Below are 22,847 nucleotides of genomic sequence, written 5' to 3'. Positions count from 1 at the left end.
TCTCTTTCCCTCCCTCTTTCTCTCTCTTTCTCTTTCTGCGTTTGGCCTTAAAATCCTCTCGATATCACTCGCGACAGACGGATGAAGGAGTCGCAGCTGCAAGAATTCGCGACGGTGGCGGTGGCAAGAAATACCGAAATAATCGCGAGTCCGCGCTATATTTAGCGAAACGTTGCGTGCGTGCGGAATGATTTCGCGTGCGATCTCGCGCGTTTCGCTCATCCCAACGAGCTTTCCACCGCGATCGAAGAATCACGCAATTTCGATCGTCGACGATCCGGCAACGACGAAGGACCGAACTACTTCTCTCTTTCTCCTTAGGTCGACCACTCTCGCAGTGCTCTCGTTGTTATTTTGCACACGCTCGTGTCAATTATATTTAGCGTGTCGCCGCGTGATCTCACTGACTCACTGCACGCCGCGGAACACCGGAGACGGCGCGAGCCTCGTCGGACGTTTGCAGCCGTGCATCGAGAGGAACAGAGGCACGCGTGTGTCGTTGGAGCTCGTGGCTGCGTGGCATCGGATTCTCGGTAGCTCCGCCGACCGCGATGATGCCACGGCCGTCGCTGACTCACTAAATGCTCGATATATGCGTGCGTAAATCGCGCGTGCGACCCGCGAAGCGAATCCGATTTGTGGCGACTCGCTCGCAAACGCGACGCGAACAGTTTTACATCTGGGATTTTATTTGAAGTCTCTGCGCAAAACTGCACCTGATTTACAATCTGTCAAAATTAATCTGCTATATGTTTAATCTGCTGTGAATTAAAAAAATATTGTGAAAAATAAAACTGAAAGAAAATCCAACGCTGAATTTCAGCTGAGCTTCTGTTAGAAACAGGCGTTAATGATAAATTTACGAAGAGTTCGAAGAAGTTTGGGACACCCTGTATGTGTATATATACTATACATACGCTGCATTTGGAGACGTATAAAAAATTTACGCGTTCTCTTTCTGTTACCGAACTCTTCGTAAATTTATCATTAACGCCTGTTTCTAACAGAAGCTCAACTGAAATTCAGCGTTGGATTTTCTTTCAGTTTTATTTTTCACTATATTTTTTTAAAGGTAAAGCGGACTAAACTGAATCGAAGTCCTCTATCATTTTGTAATTTTCGCAATTTTTTTTAGTTACTCAATGAGCAGAATGTCTAAACACAGTTTAGAGTCCGGTCTATCTGCCCGCAAGCGGCTCGACAAGCGGTGTGCTAAAAAGTTTGGAACACCCTATATATATGTATCAAGGGAATTTCTTTCGATATGGTGTTTTGTATTCAAATCATCTCCGTTTATGATCTCCGAGTTACAGAATGTTAGTCTTTCTATTCCCGATACGATACGATAAATGACGATTTGAAGTCATAATGATCAGCCGCGAACTGGTGTGTCGGCGTAACGGTATTGAATGGTACATCGGGAGTGCCTAACGACGGTTCATTGATGCCAATAAAGGAATAGAGACGTCGACGAGTACTCTCTTTTGTCCGTCGTCGACGAGCGACGGGAAATTAATCGCGGTAATAATATCACGCGTCGCGATATTATGCACCGCCTAAGGGAGGCGGAGTATTTATGCGGGCCCGAGTCGACGATTGCGACGAATTCCGTCTTTGAGTACGAAATGCGGCAGAATGATATTAAATCGGAGACTGACAGGAGAACGCAATAAGCAGGGCGTCGCTCGCTCGCTCGCTTATTTCTATTTATTACATCGCGCGAGGCTGCCGTTGTAATTGCGATAATTATCGACGGTCTTAAATCAACGACGTCGTGCCTTTCATTAACATGCGAGATTCTATGCGAAATTTGACGGGATTTTTGAATGGAGGACAATAAATTCTAGCGACGTTAGAACTAAACAGAGAAAGTCAGAATTGGGAAGCGTTATTTTTTCACGACGTTGCAATTTTTTATAACTAAACATTAAGGTTATGCCAAGGTTGAGAAAGTCGACTTAATACGTATATTATATTATTTTGATAATACTTTTAATAAGTTTCCATGGGTGTGTTTTCTTCGGAGATGCCAATAGATTTCCGGGTTATCACCGTAATCCATGTTGCTAGCCAACGTTCCGTAACCTTGCCATTTCCTTCATCAGAGCGAGGAGCGCACTGATACTGATATTATTTTACGTATCTTATTTTGTCAGATCGATTAAGGCATAATTACATTATAACAGTGCACTAATTGTTGCATCTCGAGATTGAAACGAATGCACGGTATGTGTTATTCAAGGTATAGAGCTACATTTTTTAAAATCGCTTTATAAACAATGCCAGCATGAATTGAACGACCTTAATCGTTATATTATTCCAATCGTTCCGCTTGTAATTATTTCGGCAAGCCATGAGAATTGAGGCGAGAAGAAAAAAAAAGAGCCGCGGTACAACGAGAGCGGAATGAAATCAACGAGACCGGTCAACGATGCAATAAAATCGCGCTCGCGTCGTCGATGCAAGGCACGAGTACCCGGACATAATTGGCAAAGTAATCGATTTATGGTTATTAACGCGGTAACGGTAACACTCGCGACCATTTGCATATTCATGACAAGGAGAGTCGCGGCTGCTGCTACTGCTGCTGCGGATAGCGAGATCCTGCACGATCGCACTTGGATGCAAAACGCGCACCCTTAGACCGCATTAATGAAAATGACGCCGCTTACACGCCATAAAAATTTGATAGCTTCCCATGGAGTGAGAAAACGACGGTCGACATCTATAACAGCGTTATGAATGTAACGTGATTATATTTATTGGTATTATTACTCCCGTATGACTTTTGCAAGCATTCATTGATATAGTTAATATGTGAGTAATAATTTTTTTTTACAGATTATTTTATTTTACACCTAGAGAAAAATTATGTTTAAATTGAAGAAATCATTTGTCTCGTTGATTTTTTTTTAAGTTGAAGTAAAAATATAATACCTTCGAGGAAAATAAAAATTTATATGATTTCAAGAAATAACGTTCAAATAAAAGAAACTTTTCTTTAAGTAATGCACAAATTTCTTTGGTTCAAATAATTTTTTTTTTTTAATCAAAGAAACTTTTCTCTGAGTGTAAAATTCTAAGATAGTAAAATAAATAACTAGAATTATTAATCAAATTTCGATCAAATTAAGATTTGTATTGTAAAATAATTTTTTACAGTGATATTAATTTGATTTATTGTGAAAAGATATACTATATCTTTATTAAAGAAAATTTCCTTTTTATCTAAAAGCAATTGTTACTGTATTTTATTATAATACAGAAAAATTGTGCGTCCGATGACCGAAATTTCCGCAAAATTCTATATTCGGATTTTTGATTCTGCGAAATTATCGTGGAATAATTAACGAGGCATCTTTCTGAAGAATAGGAAGGAGAATGCGGGATGGCCTCCTGAGCCGTTTGCGAGATATTTCGAAACATATGCAGGAATCACATATGTGATAAAACATACGCCTGTCCCTCATGCCACAGCAACCGGTCTCGAAGAGGTCTCCTCGACGGAGAGACCCTGTTAAAGAACAGCTGTTCCCGTCTCTCTGTACTATCTTACCATGGGGTCTTGTCTCTACTATAGCGAATAGTTAGAAATGTATACGAGATACACGGAAGTGCATGATTTAACAAGGAAATTTGGAATTATGTTCATATGTTATAAAAACGCAAGCAGACAGAAATAAATATGTCATATATTCCTGAAAAATTTCTTCTGTGGAACGAATATATGTATATTGGTATCAAAAAATATGATTAGTTAAAAATAATAATAAAGAATAATAAAATTGAGCATCTATAGGAAAAAAAATTATAAAGTATCATACATAAATAAAATAGTTATGAAACAAATACGAGCTAAATTACACTAGTTATTTAAAATAGTTATATAAAATACGTTGTAAAAAAAAATAAAAAATATTTATTTTTAGATATATAAGGCATTTTATTCGGAACATTTCTTGAAAAAAAATTAATTACGGCAACTCATGTATAAGATAATTAGGGCAAAACTCGTTGTAAAGTAATTTGAATTACAATATATTTGCAAGTGTAACAGGAACAGATTTTTCGTTTTGAAAGTGCAATCGCTGCTTTTTGTTTTAATGTCTTGCATTTCATTTGATTTCAGTGCAATGCGAGTGCTGCTGTCAAAATTACCGCGACCCTGGATTGTCGACGAGAAGAAAGACGATGGTTATACAGCCCTTCACTTAGCTGCTCTTAACAATCACGTAGAGGTTGCGGAACAATTGGCACGCGCCGGGAAAGCCGATCTGGACCTGCAGAACGTGAACCTGCAGACCGCTCTGCATCTAGCGGTCGAGCGACAACACACGCAGATCGTCCGAGTATGTTTCCACTAATTTTTGCGAAAATCATTCGTTCAAATTCCATTTCTAATTCCGGGCTAATCTTGTAAAAATCATAGTAATATAACAATTAAATTTCTAAATAACTTTTTATTAAAAAGATTAAATTTCTGATAGTATCGAACGTTGGGCAAAAGTTTTTTGGATCGACATCCGATAACAGGATAATCCGAGTTATTCTTTCCCCGGAGAAAGATCGATAGTATATTTGCGATAATTTATCCGTCGCAGCTGTTGGTTCGCGAAGGCGCGAATCTGAATGTCGCCGATAAGGACGGAGACACGCCTCTGCATGAGGCCCTTCGACATCACACGCTGTCGCAACTACGACAGCTGCAGGATGTGCAGGATGTCGGACGACTGCTGATGGGCCTAGGCACTCAGGGTCAGGACAAGAAGAGCAGCTCCTTCATCGCATGCTTCCTTGCAGCGCACGGTGCCGATCTAGAGCTGAAGAACAAAAAGGGTCAAACGCCTTTGGATCTTTGCCCGGACCCGAATCTCTGCAAGACTCTCACTACCTGTCACAAGGATAAGGAGTCGTTAGTATTCGAGAGAAAGGAGAAATGCTTTCTGGTCCCTTTTAATCTTAATTTGGATTTTATAAAAATGCCTATATTTTATTAAAAATATTGAATATAATAACCGAGTCTTTTTTTTCGAAATTCTGTTCAACGTAATAATCTCTTAACGGAATTTGTTTATTTAACAAGAGAGAATAAAATATTTTTGATGAATTAAAATAGAAATTTATGCAATAGATCGTCTTGTTACACGTTCCACGTATAATTCCCTGTGCAATTACGATATACATCGCCGTATCTCTTAGTATAATGTAGCTAACATGCGCTCCCCTTTCCATAGACACGACATCGAAACCATCGTCCCTTCGGCAGCGATCGACGAGTGTCTTGTATGCTCCGATGGCAAACGAGAGATGCTGTTTAGTCCCTGTGGACACGTGGCTTGTTGTAACGCCTGTGCACCGAGAGTGAAGAAATGTCTGATTTGTCGTGAGAACGTTCTTTCTCGAGTGAAGGTAAAATATCACCAATGCGCGACGTTATATTGTTAATTCTTCTATTATTAAATATACGATATCATTTAATTTTTAAAACTTATTTTTTTATCTAACGATAACTAATTTTACATTAATACTAGATTTATAAATTCTTTGTTAATTGTGTTTTAATGATGTTCTTAATAATAATTACATATTTCTTCTTTCTCTTCGATATAATTCTATGAATTTTTTCTATAAAAGAAAAATCTATTTTATCGTTAAACAACCACAATAAATTTTTACGTTTATGCAAGTATGTCTCTCTAGTAATCTTAATTTAATTTTCTTTAAGCCACTAAAGTCCTAATCGCGCAGTAAATTACTTCTTCAATCCTATCCGACTTGATACATCACACTGCACTATTGCTATGTAGACTGATAATTAACCAAATATCTCATTATCTGTCCTGGAATAGATTCTCGAAGCTCTAAACTCTCCGCACGTTCTATCAACCTTCTGCCTTCGCACAATAATGGACGTTTGTTCCCAGATCGAAGAATGCGTAGTGTGTTCGGATCGCAAGGCGGGCGTGCTGTTCCGCCCGTGCGGCCACATGTGCGCCTGCGAGAGCTGTGCAGCCCTGATGAAGAAGTGCGTGCAATGTCGGGCCCAAATACTGCACATGATACCGCTCTCGGTCTGCTGCGGCGGCGGTGGTGATGTCACCTACGTCAAGGGGTGCAACACCTCAGGTATTAACATCCATTTCACGCACAGCGCGCCGTTTCACAACTTCTCGTCTATCTCGACCTATCTAATCGCGTGCACGGAGAAAAATAATTTGCTAGCATAGCTAGCTACTACCGTAGCAAAATCTATCGGTTACTATATGTGGACAGCAAAGAGATTCGTTAAAAGTACTAATTGCTATTTGCTGGATATAATTTAGCTAAAACTACAAATTATTTTGCTGTAGAATAAATGAATTTAATCAACTAATGAGTTTAATCAACTAATCTTTTTTGTTGCATTACCAATACAATTTGCTACAAAAGCAAAGCACATTTGAATAACTAGCAAAATGATTTTGTTCTACAAACAATTTATTTGAACTATACGAGCGAATGAAATTTGCTATTGTAACAAGATATGTTTGCTAAATTAATAACATATTTTGATTGTATTAACGAAATTATTTTGCTATAAAAATTGCTATAAAAATATACGAAATCTGCTGGACACAGTTGGGGAATGCCTGAAGAAATTATTTCAAAATTAATACATCTTTTTAATACATCTCTCGATCAGGCAACAAACACGATCGAGAGATGTATTAAAATTTATAATTATCGAAAGACTCAAAGAAACTTGCACGAACAGAAACTCGGTCACTAGTGACTTTGTACGGTAAGGGTTAATTTTTTTTTAAATAATTTCTTCAGTTATTCCCCAACTGTCCAGCAGATTTCGTATCATTATGAATATACGTTGACGTTGAATAAAGTAACAAAAGTATGTAATGTGAATAATAGGAAAAATGAAAATAAATACGATAAGATATTGAGAGGTTACTCGCGACAACACGTTTATGCAGCGACGCTATAATAACAGGAGACTCCAGAAAGGAGACGATAATCATTTGAGAATACGCAGGATAGAAGGCGCATCCTAACAAATCAAGTTTTGCTGTAACAACACAAATTGATTACAAATTTCTTTTGCTGTCATAATGGATTTGTATGAGCAGTAGTAATTTTGCTCCAATAGTAAAAAAATTTGCTAAGAACATTATTTTGCTTTAACAGCAAATTAACTTGGTTCTAAAGACAAATACACGCAGCAAATTTTTTTTATTTTAGCAACAAAACAGATTCTACTCTAATAACAAATAATTTCTAAAACTGGTTATATCAACTAAATTTGATCGCTGCCATTACGAATGAATATGCAGTAGCAATGATAGGTTTGCTACAACAGCAAAATTATTTCTCTCCATGTGGAATTTATTAAACTACTCCCACGCAACGATTAGATAGCTCGTCTAGAATAAGTATACCGGATTGTTCTCAAACTGTATTTGCATGGTTTGCGCGCGCATTGTATTTTTTTTGCCTTTTAATAATTAATTATATAATAATAAATGATCGATAATGGTGTGCGCACGAAGGATGAATTGAATTAGAGATCGCTTTTAAAACGTAATCGCAAAAATAACTTCCTATAACTGATCACGTATATTTTTAGTACTTTGAATTATTAAATGTATAAATATATGTAAATTTTTAATGGGAGAAATATTTCTCTACATTTTTCTATTTTTGCTGACACAATGCAAACTTTTCGGTGTTTATGTATTTATTGCATTACTTTATATGCTAATTCCGATATTTTCTTTAATTAAAATATTTATGTTATCGATAAATAACATTAATTTACAAGTAAAAATATCAATTGTAATAAATGAGAGCATCTCTAAGCGATGCTGCTATTGTCAAGAAATTGGCGATTTTTTTTTCTTCTCTTTTTATTTTTCTTTTAACCAACTGTTATGCTTCGAAGGAACAATATCTGAAGTCAAGGTGGATCTTGAGGAGGAATCGACGCCCTCAAACAACACCGTAGCTGGAGAAGCTCTCCTAATGAACAACGGCAGCCGAGATACTTCCCACAGCGACATACAAAAACTGCAACAGCAATTGCAGGACATCAAGGAGCAGGTACGTGTCCCTTCTATGTTTCGCTTCGTTATGCGTCGCTTTAATGAAACGAATAATTTAATTTGTGTCGAAGAAAGAAGTCCGCACCGCGCTGTGTACAATTACCTTTCTCTCTTGAAAAAGCAGAATACGTTTTCCCGGACTGTATCCCAATGCCTCCTTGTCGAGTACCGCAACAACTCTCTTCTTGGTTTTTACTCTATTTATTCAGGAGAGATTTAAGAAGTTACGTCATAAATAGATTAGAAGAATTGTGATTAGAAGAAATTTAATTTTTTTATTCAACTCATAGTGGAACTTTAAGAAAATTTAAAAAGTGTATATGTATTTAATATTAAATAGATTCAGGATTGGCAAGTAATACGCGTTTTATATATATATATATAGTATATACATATATATATTTGTAACGCCGTTACTTTATTGATCGTTACCTTGTTATAATAACGATTTAGTAATAACATTACTGTGAATTTTTATGACGTTAATGCTAACATTAGAGTTAGAAAAGTCAATCGTTACTTGTAATGAGTTGAAAAAGTCTTTCGTTACTGAAAAATAACTCCTAATTTGTAACGCGTTACTTTTTACTCGTTACTTCATTGTAACGAATATCGTTACGCATTATTCGTTATTTATTACTTTTTTCAGTAAATAACGCGTAATGGTGACAAATGACTTTTCTAATCTTAGCACTATCTTAGCGTTTAATTAATTAGTGTTACCATTATAAAAAATTACAACATCGTCATCAAATTGTTTACTATAAAAAGTAACGACAAAGTAATTGAAACGTTTGTCAATCCTGAATAGATTATATTTAAGAACAAAAGATATATGAAAATATTTCGCATTAATATTGACTTTAAATTGGAGGAAACTTCTGAAATCACTGATATTTATGTAACAGTGAAGGTTGAATAAATTGATTTACTCATGACGGGTGACAGAATTTGGAACATCATGCAGAATTTGCGAGTCTTATTTTTTTATTGTTGCAGACCATGTGCCCGGTTTGTCTGGATCGTCTGAAAAACATGATCTTCCTGTGCGGACACGGCACCTGCCAAATGTGCGGCGACCGGATGTCGGAGTGTCCAATATGTCGCAAGGCGGTAGACAAACGTATTCTGCTCTACTAAAAATAAAAGATTGTTACCGACTGCATTGCGCACTGAAATTTTCTAAGGATGATTGTATGTGATTGTACGATGGACGAATTATAATCCGCAAGGATCCATGATATTTCACGAGAGGAAACATTTCCTCTTACGCCCCATTTATTTCTGATAATAGCATTACGTCTAGCTGAATCGCAGAGCATGTTTGTCATGAAATAAAAAATCATGATGTTAAATGGTATAACAATGAAAAATAATGAAGATATTAAATGGTGCTCTTCGAGCTACAGTGGTTTATAGATAAAAATGTAAGTTGATTGAGATAGGTAAATAATCGCGATAAGTGTAGGTACGCACAATTATTATTTATTATTCATATTTTTAATAAGAGAACCTCGTTGCATGATAGATGATATATTATGCTGTTGAAGTTGCGTTTCATGCATAGTCGTATGGCTATTAACATACAAGTGTAACATATTTCTAGTAAGCTTCCTACAAAAAACCTTTATTTACAATTTATGAATAACACTGTTTTTCTGCATGATTAAAAATTCAGAAAACGCTCAGTAAACATTACAAAGTTCTTCCGAATATCTATTATCAATAGGAATAATAGTTTTATATCCATCTTGAATAATTTCCATATAGTTTGCCAAAATTAGTAATAAGTAAAATATTACATTTCAATCGTTTGATATTTTTCGAAGCATAAAATAAAATTGTAAGATAATTCCATGATTCATCGTTGTTAATTAGATATGATTAATTAGATGATCTGCTAATATACGTGATGTTATTTACATGTTACATAAATTGGTAAAAATATTTTCGATACAATGCATTGGCGGATCTATATCGGTAAAATGTTTTCATTTTTTTCTCAACTTAAAAATTTACATATTAATCATTTTTTCGAACGTAATAATTATGTTAATTGACTAATATAAATTAATTTATAATATAACTAATATAAATTAATAAATTATATTAGTTATATTTTTAAAATTTTAATATTTTAAAACTAAATGGTTTTTAAAATATAAGTTTGATATCAATTTTGAAGTTATAGTAAATAAAATATATATGTATATATGTATATGTATGTTATACATGTATACATGTTAAGATACATACGAGATATATGTAAAATATACATGTACATATATATGTTACATATGTATATGTATGAGATACATACGAGATATATTTTTATTTATTATTTTATGTTTATAAAATAGACCTTTTTTCCAGAAATATTAGCTTCATCTTTTTGAAAGTAGATTTGTCATTGATGATTCATTGTGTACCTATCGTGATTTATGAATTTAAAGATATTCTCTTTTCCTTTTTACGTCATTTTTAATGCATTTTTTTGTATATATTTCTCGTAACAGCATTTTTGTTTATACATAATTAATGAGTGAGTTTTATTGTATTTTTATTACCAGTTTTTACATCGTGTTCAATTATTTAATGATTAGCTCAATCATAAAAATTAGTAATATTGGTATACATCATAACAATTGATAAATTATAATCTTAGACGAAAAATATGAAGTAAAAATGAATATAAAATGGGATGATTTATATTTGAAGGCCATTCCTATTTCGACAGTATTTTTATATATTATATTACTGTCTTTCTTAAGTTTTATTTCAATACATATAATCATTGTACGATAATAAATATATAATATGAATTATACGATATTATAAATAAAGATGTAAATGAGACAACTGTCTGAGCTGCGATAATTATAGCGTAAATATGTTCTATACAGCGAAAATTATATTATTGCATTATTGATTGCTTTTTGATGTATTTTATCTACTATAATAAAATAAAGGAAGTTTGTATATGTAAACTTGTTATACAAATTCCTTTATTATCGCTTAATGGAATTGTAACTAAATTGTTGCTCGGATTAAAAATAACTATAAAAGACGAGATATACGAAAAATTATTTATTTTCATTGAGAATTTGAATTTCATATACATACAGCCACATTTAGTTGATAATTGAATGTACATGTCTTTGCTCACCTGTTTTGACTTGAATAATATATCTTTCTTCAGTTTTCTTGAATTGAATAATATACTCGGCTAAAACTACAAAGTATCGAATTTACACGCGCAATTTGTGGACATTCCCCAGTCTCGTACCATTAGCTATCCCTAAATCTGAAGACTGCAATGTGTCTTCCTTTAAAAGGATTCTCCCATTTTACTTTATGAACAATTCGTATAAAAGACTATCTCACGCATTCATACAACATTTTTGCAGCACTAACGGCACTTACATTGTTAAAATTAGATCGAATGCCAAAGTAATGAGCCGTCATGGAGACTATCTCGTAAAAAAAAAAAAACGATCGAATATAACATAAAAAGAGTATTTGTTTACGAAGAAGAGACAAAGATGTGCATTCATATGTAAATATATAGAATGATAAAAAAAACCGCGCATCCGTTTCCACGTACACGGGCGTTGCTAAATAATTTACTATGATCAGCGCTAGGACAACATGTGCGTAAATATATATATTTCGGTAATATTATATTAAATATTTTAATTACATTAATTTAATAGCTTTCTAATTGTACTCTGCTTCGTTACTGATATTTAGTCGATTATGACATTCACTGCTGCAGAGTTGCAAGACAGATTATATATATAGTTTTTTAATTTTCCTTCATTGCGATGTGATCGGGTTAAATTATCATTGATTAGAGCTAAATTTTACTTCTTCGCGACCCATCTTATCATTAGGTTATGATTTCTCCCATTTATAACGAGTGGGCTACAAGACATTTCAAATTTATGTTTGAGTTCTGTCTAATGGCAACGAAGCTTCGACTATTATTTTTATTGTATCAATGGACCGCGAAGAAAAAACGCTATCTTTAACATTCAGACGAGGAATTTAGGTTGGGTGGAGAAAGTTTCTTGGTCCGAGCGAGACGATCTAACTCCGCCACTGCGTCGTTACACATCGTCGCTTTGTCCACCGGTGTAGCATCTGAGGTATGAAATGTCTCTATAGTATAGTTTCATTATAAGTACACATTACTAAGAGCTCGGACGTTTGAACCCTAGTTATTACATACCAAGTTTCATAGGACTCGTTCCTACGTTACCCGGCGTTCCCGGGGAACCGGGCTGCACTCCAGTCTTTTTATAGAGAAGAGAATTAAAGAAATTAGCTAAAACACCTTCCCCGGACGGTGTTGCGCCGCTACCCTTGGGATCCAGCTTCTTATTCGGTGACGCCACCTATTCATAAAATCATTAGTGTTCGCCTATTGTTGAGAAAAGGAATTTAGTAGTCGTAATGGACAGATCATACCACATAGATTAGAACATGCTTTCAAATGTTAATTGCAATAACCACACGAGATGACAGCTGGAATTAAAATTACGTGGAGTGTTAAATAACAGCGACTGTACAATGGTCCACTGGAAATTTTTGTACACGATTTACCGCCATGATTTATCGGCTTCAGGATTAAATTACTGTATGTTAAATAAAAATGACTTTGCACATGATAAAATATTATGTCGCTACGTTAATGTACTGCAACTATATTGTCATTCTATTAAATGAATTCATGAGACACATTAAGCAGGTTTTCTGAAAGGCATAAGCTCATGATACACGAAGGACAAAAATACATTTACTTTTAACGTCACATAAATGGATGAGTTGTACGGATGAACGAAATAGATATATGTCAATTATACTGCATAATGAATGAAACAATCGACACAAATGTACATCAGGTTACAGACTCAATAATTCTATATTGAATGTAATAGATGAGATTAATGAATCACTCGCACGATTTATAGTGGCGATGAGAAAATTAGTGGCAATATTGTGGTTCCTTAATTTGACACGCAACATGAAGAGCATGCTCCATTTATAAATGGTATAACCTGTATAATTGGTCCAGGGCTTGCCTGATTCCGAGTTGTCGGAGAACGAGTAGGATCTTTCAGGCCCGATAAAGCAGCTTGCTGCCGCGCGAGGAAAGCTTGCTCTTCTTCCGCCTGAATCTCCATTTCTCTAGCAACGCACTATACATAATAGTATCAATAGATTAAATATTTAACAGCTAGTAAATTTATCTATATTACAGCTATAAATCATATTAAAAAAATTGTATGTATTAAAAATGTAAAGCAATAATACGAAGCAGTACGATAGTATACTTTTCGATTCGTTGCTGGCTGTGCGATAACATCACGATAGTAATCGTTCGCCTTCATGGATTGCAAATTCTCATGCAAAATACTAATCTTCTTCATGTTATCCCAACCAGCTGGTCTGCAATGTACAATAATAATAATTTTAAAATATGCATGAACGACTGAAAGAATTTTTATAGTGTCAGATGTTCTTACATAAGTACTGCATCTTTTTCGACGACCAATGCCGGTGTTCTGAATGGTAAAGAGTAAATCCTATGTGTTAAATATTTATAAAGCAAATCACAGTTCTTGTCCTCCTTCGCCGATGTGTAGAAGAGACCCGCACCATATTGTAAGCAAAACCGCCTAATCCATTGTTGCATAAAGTCGAAATGCTCGTCTCTATAAGAAAAAAGTAAGTAATCACACGAGATTAACGTTTGCTAATGATTTGTTACTACGAATTCTTCGTTTATTCGATGCTCACTTGTAGTCTTGTTCTTTTTCGAGAGTAGACATATAATCAGTTTTCGTTATGACTACAACAACGTCTAGGCCCAAATTGGTTGTAAGTACTCCTTCCGGCAAGGGTAACCCTTCGGCGGTGTCGTCATCCAAATTACGACTGGTACGTCGCAGAGGACTCCCAGGATCCAGTTCGTCTCCTGGTTCGGTATAGTCCTGCCACTTCTTAATATCTAGCAGAATAAAATCGAATATACTATATATATAACAATGCCACGTTTCTCAAGAAATTTGAAATTTATTTTCTACTGGCGTACATTGCAAATTTTATACTTTAATTATTAGAGAGATAAAAAGCTGAAATGGTAAACGTAATAACAATCAAAACAAAAAGCGATATTCAACAAATTTCGAACAACATTCGAGCAATGACATATACTATATGCTATATTTCTACGTTCTATTCAACTTACTAAACTGCCTGCACCGTTGCCTAGTATCATTATCTAAGGGTAATTTATCAATGTGATCGCCTAACAATGCCGCCCATGATTGAAGTTGATCAAGAATGGCCCATGGTGTGGTCATAGCAGCAACTAACATAACAAGCGTATGTGGAAACCTTTCTTTGTTCAGAGCAAATCTCAAAAGATTTGCATGACCCGGGTCTCCATCTAGAACCCATACCGACAGTCTTGTATGATCTGCAAAGAAATAAAAAATATTGCACCAAAATCAGGCCGCATTAAATGATAATTTAAATATCCATTTTTATTTCATACTAACCGTCTCTATAATCATCTCTTACATCGATATATGCAAATTCTAGTCCAGAACCTTTCTTTGGATCCTCTACACCTTGTAGTTTAGCTATAAGCGTAGTTTTCCCGCTCTCATTGTCACCTAAAAGTGTATATATATACATATATAGTATATTAAAATTCATATATTTATAATAGTTGACTATAAGAGAAATATTACATTTACAAAATTATTGCTGCATATTGTACAGATTGTCAGATGCTTTTCAATTGTACAAAACTAGACATTGTTGTGTACATAACACAAATTGTTCCAATCGTTACAATCATCGTCACAATTGTTGACACACAACGCTACACATTTGTATTTAACCAGAGAGCTACTAGTCAGCTGTATATAGATTTGTATTTTCTAATGATAATTATGTATTACTAATCGCAACGGCTCTAAATGAGGTTGAAAGATATTGGCTATCATTTGTTTTTTTTTCATTAAATATAGACAGAAAAGACTGCATTTAAATTATCTCTTCACGTGCACAGCATACTATAAATGTAAGTGACTTGAAGCAGTACAAGTAACTCAAGACAGCACATACTTTTATTAAATTCATTGTAATATCCATCCATGAGTCTCTAAAGAAAGTTTAAATTTTAAATTTTTTTTAATGATTTTTGATTGGATATAACTGACATGCTGTCCCAAGTTAGGGTTGATTTATAATAGACCATAATCTGTTAACTTTTTCTATAATTCGTAAGAATTGACGAATCGTAGTCTATTATTCTCCTCTCATTCAACTATGATTTGTCAATTCTTATGAATTACAGAAAAAGTCAACAGATTACGGTCTATTATAAACCAACCCTTACCTGCACTGTCCCAAGTCATCTACATTTGCGATATTCTGTTCCAATTGAGTCGTTCACAATGCTATACTTTGTACATTCCTGTTAAGCAATTAAAAAACACCCGTGAATAATATGTTGAAGAGAAGGCAAATATATTCCTTTATACAATATTCTCTGTACGTAGGAGCATGCTTGCGTGCAAAATGTAAAGAATGAGTTTTGTCGATATAACCTTTCGCCCTGTGACAAAATGTTACACACATGAAACAATTGCGACTCGCTACGGGGAAACGGATTCGTTTCCTATAAGTGAGCAGTATGGGTGTAACGATGAAGAACTTTTTTCTGTCGACGACACACGTATCGAGCAGCAAGAGTGACTACTTAATATGCGTGCTACATCAAACCAGCGATCGAAGGGTCGTATGATGTCATCGGTATTTACCTAAAACGAGAACATTTTTGTTCGACGGCAGCTTGTTGTTACCGCTGTTCTGCACTTCCGCGAGGATAGACGACCTGCAAAGCATACAATAACATCGAGTAAGACACGATCGAGTGCGGTCGAACGCGTAAATTTTTCTCACGCAGAAAGATGTGTCACGCAAAGCGACAGGCATCTCATTGCAAACAATCATTTCGCGGCGCATTTCCCGATACACGGTTATCGTCACGCGAATTACGGCACGTACCATAAGTTGTCCTTATTTTCGACGTCCTCTTTCTTTTTTGTCTGAAAGCCATTGCTTTGCAACATCGTATCAACCGTCATCGCTGCCATTATTATCCATTTGACAGGAGAAGGATATCGATTGCGAGCGCGCGAGCGGCGGTGTAGTGCGTGGGTGTAGTGAAGATCGATCATATTGCGATTCGACCTCGATTCGACAATCGAATGAATCAACCTTACAGTCGAGCCCGCGATTATCGAAGCACGTGTTTGAAAACTGCAAAAATACACCGTGAGATCAAATCCCGTAAAAAAATATGTCGAACCGATTTTTGCCCCCAAGCCAGCATGTAAAATTTACATGATTTTTTTAACACGTACTCTATAAAAAAAATAACGCGTAATTACAGGCACTACTCGTATAAGATTATTTTATGTTATTAATTTGCTTTACCTAAGCGATTAATCATGTGTGGTATTTGGTCGAATTTTAATAACAAAATACGATCGTCTCATAAGTATCATTTATTGTAATTTATTCACATTATTATTCTATACATCTCCATCTCAACTTGCGTAAAACTCCTTCAAATACTCGGCTTTCGGTTTCAGTATGACTTTATCCTGAAGATTGACCACCCAACCTGGTTCCAGACCATAAAACAACTGCCGTGGATCTTTACGCTCGCACAACATCTCGTAATTGGGATCCTCCTCAATTTTTGGTAACTCGTAACCATACTTTTGCGCCAATACCAACCGTTCCTGAGAAATCTTCTCAGGATCGGCCAAATACCCTCTCGTATTGGCGCTAGAATAATATTCCAAGCAATCTGTCGACGGTAAAAGCCTACGTGGTATTGGGTCACCTATATATTATAAGAGAGAGGAATTACATAAAATAAAGCTTAGACTTAATACACAGGACTTAATATACAGGATTATTTTCCAAGAATGAAAGATATTTAAAATTACCTCTGCTGAAGAACTGTTTTGTATTACGTATAACATGGAGGCAGTTCGGGTCATAGTAAGCAGTTGTAATTACACCGCCATTTCTTTCAACTGCAGCGATTACAGGCTCGCTGGCCCACTGCACCTCTATATTTACTTTGGCTTCAAAGCAATGTGCGCCCTTGAAACATAATTTCCATATTAATATTATCTCTGAATAGAATAGTTATATACAATTATATGTTATATATATTACAATACAAACTATAGTATAATCTACAGTATAATTTAAGTTTAAAATAAAAGCTTTAAATCACATCTAATTGTAAGATAATCCTGGTTCAAGAAAATTTCTAGTAAGATACAATTTGGCTTAGCGCCGAGATATTACCATGTCTTTTGATCAGACCGTAACACAAAAGATACAATGTATCAGCTTACAAAAAATATAAATAAAATTCATACAACTCGTGCAGTTAAATTGTTAATCTGGCATAGTATTGCAATGTTAGACAGATTAATTTTTTACAATTTATTGATTAATATTTTGTAATATAATTATAATATTTACAATATATTTATAAGCTATTATATATTAATTGTTAAAAGCTTGAAATCTTAAATTCACAGGATATTACCTCGTCTGTCAAATGAACTCCAGCATGTTTCCATTGCACATTTATGTCGTATAAACCAGTGTTTATCAATGATATAAGATCAATTGGTTTACTGCTATCTAGTCGATTTGTGTCAATATACAGCTGCAGCATTTTTAAAGAAAGCGGAGGATATTCTCGTCTCAAACTAAAACATACAGGATTTTTTTTATTAGGCGTCCAACATATTCTGTAATTTTACAAAATATGTAAATTTATCAAACTTACTGATGTCCCTTGTAGTAAGGTTCTTTGCTAAATCTTAAGTAAAATGGAGTATTTCCAGTTTCGTAACCCAAACGCATATAATTCTGTCTTTGGCCAGAGCCCTTATTTCCAGCACCATGCTTATCACCTCCATGTTGACCTCTACCACGTTTCTGTGCATAAGAAAGAATAACAAGTGAAATTAAACTTATAAATATTATATTATAAATATTGTAATTATATTTTTTTTTTTACAAAACATATACATATTTACATATTACATTTATTTATACTTTTGTAAGCTGATACATAGGGTAAAGTTTTTAATTCATCAATTGATCAATCCTAGTCGAGATCCTAGTGTGCGCAAATATAATTTTGTTCCATAAAAGCTGCACAATGTGCATAATGCGATTGATCAATCGATGAATGAAAAAACCGGCCCATTGTATTTTTCGTGTTATATTCTGATTATATCTTACCGGTGATTTTCTTGAACCAGGATTATCTTTGATGTTCCCTAATGACAGTCTAGGTAACACTCTTAGCATAGACAACGCCAAATCTTTTCCTTGCTTCCCAGCCATGTCGGTATCAATAATTATTTGTTAACCAATTCTTAAACAACAAATTGTTTTTGTAATAAAATTTAATAAATATATATGTCTATTTTGAAGCATCGACAAATTTTCCAACCTAAAAAAAAAAATACATCGCGCCACGTTGCGCATTGTGCAGCGAAACTCGTCGCAAATTTATATCCAATTGTCGATAATGTCAGCGTTCTTCAATTACCTCCGAATCTTTCTTGTGAAAACGAAAATTTACCCAGGATTGATGGAAAAATACACAAGAAAATTATAATATAAAAATGTGTGATTAATAAAATAAATATAATAGAATATATATAATAAAATTAATTAATAGAACTAATTTTCGTCAACTGCTTTGACGTTTAAATAAATGACATTTCGCCAGCTGTTTGTCTTTCGCCTTGTCGCTGGCGTCTGATTGGCTAAACTCCCACTATTTCGGAATGCTTCACCTTTCTGATTTCACCATGATTGCCATCTCGGATTGGAACGATTGGAAGTTGCACAGTTGAAAATGCATCACGTAGAGATCGAAGACTTTTATCATCACGATTTTACTACTGTCTCCGAATGGGAAGTGTTCATCGCGCGAATCGAAGAGCTTATACACGAATGGAAGCTGCCACATATGAAGGTTACGAGTTCCCTCAAACCAGGTGATTTCATCAACTGTCAGTGGCATGAGACCTCAGAGAAGCTAAACTTTGCAGGTTCGTTTAATAGTTTGATAAATATATTGTTTGAAATATTGCGAACATCTGCAAAAGCCTTTGTAAAGGAAGATTTTTAATAGAAACATTTTTAATAAGGAAGCATCAGGATAATTTGTATATCAAATAATCATATACATGTTTATAACGTTTATAACATTTTATATGAAACATGTGTTTAATTTTTTGTTATATGACTATGTATGATTCAGATGTAGAATTTTTGCTGAAACATTACGAGCTAGAAAAGGAAAGTGAAAGTGAAGATGCAGCAAAAGAAGAAAACGAAGAAGAATGGATACAGTGTCAAAAGGATGCTTTGGATATATCCAACGATTTTGTAAAGCTCAATGATAATTGTATGGAGATAGCTCGTTATTACGGTGTTAGAGAGTTTCTCGTTTTGATACCAGCTCGAAAAGCGAGTTTAACAGATGAAACTCGAATTAAAATTGTGCTCAGTTCGTTAACAATTGCTGCTAACAATGCAAATTGGTAAGTAATTTGCCACACGATTGTATTGTATTTCTAATTACAATCCTGTAATCTTTTTAATGCATTTTAGTTATATACCGATATTGGTGCAGATACAAGAACTTTGGCAGAAAATGTATCTTGGATGCTGTGCTGGTAAAGGAACCTGTGTAAATCTTGACATGGTACATTTAAAGAAAGTTCCACCACATTGCAGATACCTTACTGGCAAGCATTATTTACGTTTTTATTTAACTTATTTTTAAATAACGTTTATTTTTAATCTTCATAAAAGGTTAAAATTATTTCACAAACAGTTATTATTTACAGGTTTACTTACTCTTTTCAAGCAGAAAATCGGAGAAGGCTGTGGTGTAAAGATTGACTCCGTAATGGTATCTACTAGATTTTCTTATTTATTAAAGGACTGGACTAATAGCACGTGGACGCAAGAACCTCCGGATTTTGATTTCATGCAAGGAGAAACGTTAGGTGTGGCAGAATTGGGTAAACTTCCCTTTGGAGCAACTTTTGATCCCGTCAGGTACTTAGATTGAATATGTTATCGTCAGGAACATAATACAATAAAGAAAATATTTTTTCTTAGTCTTATATAAAAAAACAATGCTATAAGTTAATTAATATATCATTTTTTTATCAAATATTTATGAAGTTGCTTCTGAGATCAGCAACTCTAACTTTTTTTTAATAGAAGCGTAACATTAAAATTGTTAATCTTAGAAGCAACTTTATAATGAATGTTTTATAAAAAAAAATGATATATTAATAATTTATAGCAAGTTTTTTTTAATATAAAAACATGAAAAAAATGCTTTTTTTATTATGTTATATTCTTGACGATAATATATTCTAGTGTATTATTCACACAAAAATGCACTATATGTATACATATCTTTTATTATTTTATAATATTTTTAGGGAACTTCACCTATTTGTCACATGGCCACAAATGTCAGATAATGTGATAGTGGACAGCGAAGGATACTCGGATCTCGAGCCACAACTCGCTCCTGAATGGTCGGTGCAAGTGAAAATGGTAGCCTTGCCCGCTTGTTTACTCGGCGAATATATGGCTGACTTTCTGCATCTGTGTAACAATCAGAAGACTATGGTAGAATTACTGGGTGAAAACGCATCTTACATTCACGATGACGAACAGATGTTAAGTTCGGCTTTCAGTGTGCTCACCGAATCCAGAATACCTACAATTTCGGCCGTTGTAGGTAGAGCGAACGCGAAAAAGAATAAAAACATCGAGGGTCCAATTTCGGAAGAGATATTGCTACCTATACTTTACTTCCTTTTTCCGGATGCAGATGAAAACTCGGTAAGCTTAAGTTGCTTATCAATTCAATTTGTGATGTTACATATTCTAGCTTCAGTTTAGGATTGTTTTTCAAGACTGACAAATAATCGCGCACTTTACTTGAACTGGAAATTCACATAAAAATATTATTAAGAGCTATTATTATTAGGTCAAGATCCATTTTGACCGAATATAGCCTTCTTCGCTTAATTAAATGTGTTAAATATTTCTCTGTTGATTTTCTTAATATTATTCACTTAAATTTCATTTAAAAATCTTTCACTCATTCACTATTTATATATAAAAGGGATCAAACATATTTAAGCCAAAAGTAAACAAGTACTTTAATGTAATTGTCATAAATGTATAAAATTAATAAGACAGTAGTTAAGCTTTTAATTTATTTAATTTACTAATTGTTACTTTTGGAATCTAAAAGATTATCAACTGATTAATTTTGTACATTTTCTTTTTCATATAATATACAGAAATCTTTTTAAAACGTGAAAATATCTCGAATGTTTTCAAAATAATTAAAATTGACAATTTTGGTTTCTTTTATGAAAGACATAATTAATAATCACAGATTCGAAATCCTTGCAGAAATTCCCTTACAACGATATTGTCCCGATTATGGAAGATGATCAGTGGAAGGGTGTGAAAACTTGCATGATGGACAGCTTGGTGTGGCGTCTATCAGTCGTCGCGGCACACTGCACGCACAATCTTGGTGGCGCAACCGCTCTGGCCCAACTTTGGCACGAGTTCGTGCAGGAGATTAGATTCCGGTGGGAAAAGAATATCCTGATACCTGGGTAAGTACTAAGTAATCTCTTTATTTGTCATCAGTACGTTGGACGACGAATCGTCTTCATTATCAATGCATGCGCATGTAAACGTGCGAATACATGTGTTATAAAATAAGGTAAAGTCAACGGAGAAAACTGTCAAGTCTCTCATGACATTTCTCGTTATACCTTTCATTCGGAGCGATTAGGAGCGTCTTTCTCACAATATATCAGTTCACTTGGTCGCGATAGCTTTTCTCTAGAGATAAACACTTTGATTGCAGTCTTTGGATAATATAATCGCGAAGTTCGCCGTGCGAAAATAAACATTTGGAAGTGCGTGTACTCGAATTGTCTGAAAGAACATTCTCGACTCACTCGTTTCAACAATTTTGTAATTAAGAATATTTTTACTTAAGATTACTTAGAGCTACACAAGGATGTACATCTAAGGCGTTTCTCTAACACTTACAATTCTAACATTCACAATTCTGGTTGCACACATTTACACAAGCATTACATGGTAATGCCCGTCGTGTTAACGTCATGATCGGAATTTAATAAATTTCGAAACATTAAATTCCGAAGAAATTCCATTTTCCTGTCACATTGAACATATTTTCAATATTTTATATAAAATTCTACGATATATTACTACTATTGCGATGAACATTTTCTAAAAAGGGGAATTGGGACTTAACTCTTCTCGATCAGAGCAATTGTCAAGATTATCTAAATTTTAAAACACGCTGCAAAAACAATCTATTAAGGGGATCCTAAAGTGAAGCTCGAACCGACGAAATCGCTGTTTTACCGATAACATGCGACACATCGACACATTTTTACATATTATTACATCAATGTTGCACGCACTCATATACATAAATTTTCGTAAAATGATTTAATTAGACGTCTAAAGCCTGATCTACAATGTGTTTTTTGCTTCCTTGCTTTTTACCTTTTTTCTTCTTTGCGACCGTTT

At 34.5% G+C, this 22,847-nt stretch overlaps 4 protein-coding genes across 8 annotated transcripts in view; 2 read left to right on the top strand and 2 right to left on the bottom strand.

Annotated features, from left to right (window-relative positions):
- mib1 (E3 ubiquitin-protein ligase mind bomb 1) overlaps window positions 1-9,865 on the top strand; it is a 418,118-nt gene extending 408,253 nt beyond the window's left edge. Inside the window, exons 10-15 of the mRNA XM_018462058.1 lie at window positions 4,130-4,349; window positions 4,602-4,912; window positions 5,235-5,409; window positions 5,925-6,126; window positions 7,934-8,091; window positions 9,093-9,865. Coding sequence (XP_018317560.1) covers window positions 4,130-4,349; window positions 4,602-4,912; window positions 5,235-5,409; window positions 5,925-6,126; window positions 7,934-8,091; window positions 9,093-9,233 — 1,207 coding nt within the window. The 3' untranslated portion in view covers window positions 9,234-9,865. The remainder of the gene's footprint in view (window positions 1-4,129; window positions 4,350-4,601; window positions 4,913-5,234; window positions 5,410-5,924; window positions 6,127-7,933; window positions 8,092-9,092) is intronic.
- The window catches only part of Dlic (dynein light intermediate chain), a 22,821-nt gene extending 6,500 nt beyond the window's left edge, over window positions 1-16,321 (bottom strand). For 2 of the 5 annotated variants that reach the window (XR_001937033.1, XR_001937032.1), the window contains exons 1-10: window positions 16,179-16,321; window positions 15,932-16,005; window positions 14,660-14,776; window positions 14,347-14,577; window positions 13,896-14,106; window positions 13,622-13,810; window positions 13,430-13,544; window positions 13,154-13,294; window positions 12,325-12,490; window positions 11,363-12,236 (exon numbers count right to left, since the gene is read on the bottom strand). Coding sequence is in view for 2 of the 5 variants with exons in the window: in XM_018462063.1 (XP_018317565.1) it covers window positions 12,121-12,236; window positions 12,325-12,490; window positions 13,154-13,294; window positions 13,430-13,544; window positions 13,622-13,810; window positions 13,896-14,106; window positions 14,347-14,577; window positions 14,660-14,776; window positions 15,932-16,005; window positions 16,179-16,267 (1,449 nt within the window). In the remaining 3 variants the exon portion in view is untranslated. Of the gene's footprint in view, window positions 1-18; window positions 32-11,223; window positions 12,237-12,324; window positions 12,491-13,153; window positions 13,295-13,429; window positions 13,545-13,621; window positions 13,811-13,895; window positions 14,107-14,346; window positions 14,578-14,659; window positions 14,777-15,931; window positions 16,006-16,178 lie in introns of those variants that run through there. The other 3 variants (XR_001937034.1, XM_018462063.1, XM_018462064.1) reach the window with 3 other exon arrangements.
- A 345-nt stretch (window positions 16,322-16,666) lies between these two features.
- Window positions 16,667-18,663, bottom strand: mRpL15 (mitochondrial ribosomal protein L15). Its single transcript, XM_018462065.1, has 5 exons — window positions 18,456-18,663; window positions 17,995-18,146; window positions 17,749-17,914; window positions 17,132-17,291; window positions 16,667-17,025 (listed from the first exon to the last, which is right to left on the bottom strand). Exons 1-5 carry the CDS (start codon window positions 18,558-18,560, stop codon window positions 16,724-16,726), a joined length of 885 nt encoding a protein of 294 aa, XP_018317567.1. The 5' UTR covers window positions 18,561-18,663; the 3' UTR covers window positions 16,667-16,723.
- A 417-nt stretch (window positions 18,664-19,080) lies between these two features.
- Window positions 19,081-22,847, top strand: part of Rab3GAP1 (RAB3 GTPase activating protein subunit 1) — a 34,897-nt gene continuing 31,130 nt past the window's right edge. The window contains exons 1-6 of the mRNA XM_018462059.1: window positions 19,081-19,276; window positions 19,489-19,771; window positions 19,842-19,978; window positions 20,081-20,294; window positions 20,690-21,098; window positions 21,681-21,892. Coding sequence (XP_018317561.1) covers window positions 19,081-19,276; window positions 19,489-19,771; window positions 19,842-19,978; window positions 20,081-20,294; window positions 20,690-21,098; window positions 21,681-21,892 — 1,451 coding nt within the window. The remainder of the gene's footprint in view (window positions 19,277-19,488; window positions 19,772-19,841; window positions 19,979-20,080; window positions 20,295-20,689; window positions 21,099-21,680; window positions 21,893-22,847) is intronic.

The sequence above is a fragment of the Mycetomoellerius zeteki genome, unplaced genomic scaffold, assembly GCF_001594055.1.
Source record: "Mycetomoellerius zeteki isolate Tzet28-1 unplaced genomic scaffold, Tzet1.0 scaffold135, whole genome shotgun sequence".
NCBI lineage: Eukaryota > Metazoa > Arthropoda > Insecta > Hymenoptera > Formicidae > Mycetomoellerius > Mycetomoellerius zeteki.
Note: the sequence above shows the minus strand (reverse complement) of the source record. Positions and strands in the feature narration are given on the sequence as shown.

Excerpts from the sequence above, each read along its gene's own strand:
- mRpL15 (XM_018462065.1), bottom strand. The coding sequence starts at position 18,560 with ATGGCTGGGAAGCAAGGAAAAGATTTGGCGTTGTCTATGCTAAGAGTG. Across the intron at positions 17,292-17,748 it reads GAGTTCATTTGACAGACGAG|GGCGCACATTGCTTTGAAGC; the intron begins GTAATATCCTGT and ends TTATGTTTCAAG. Across the intron at positions 17,026-17,131 it reads AAAACAGTTCTTCAGCAGAG|GTGACCCAATACCACGTAGG; the intron begins GTAATTTTAAAT and ends TATAATATATAG.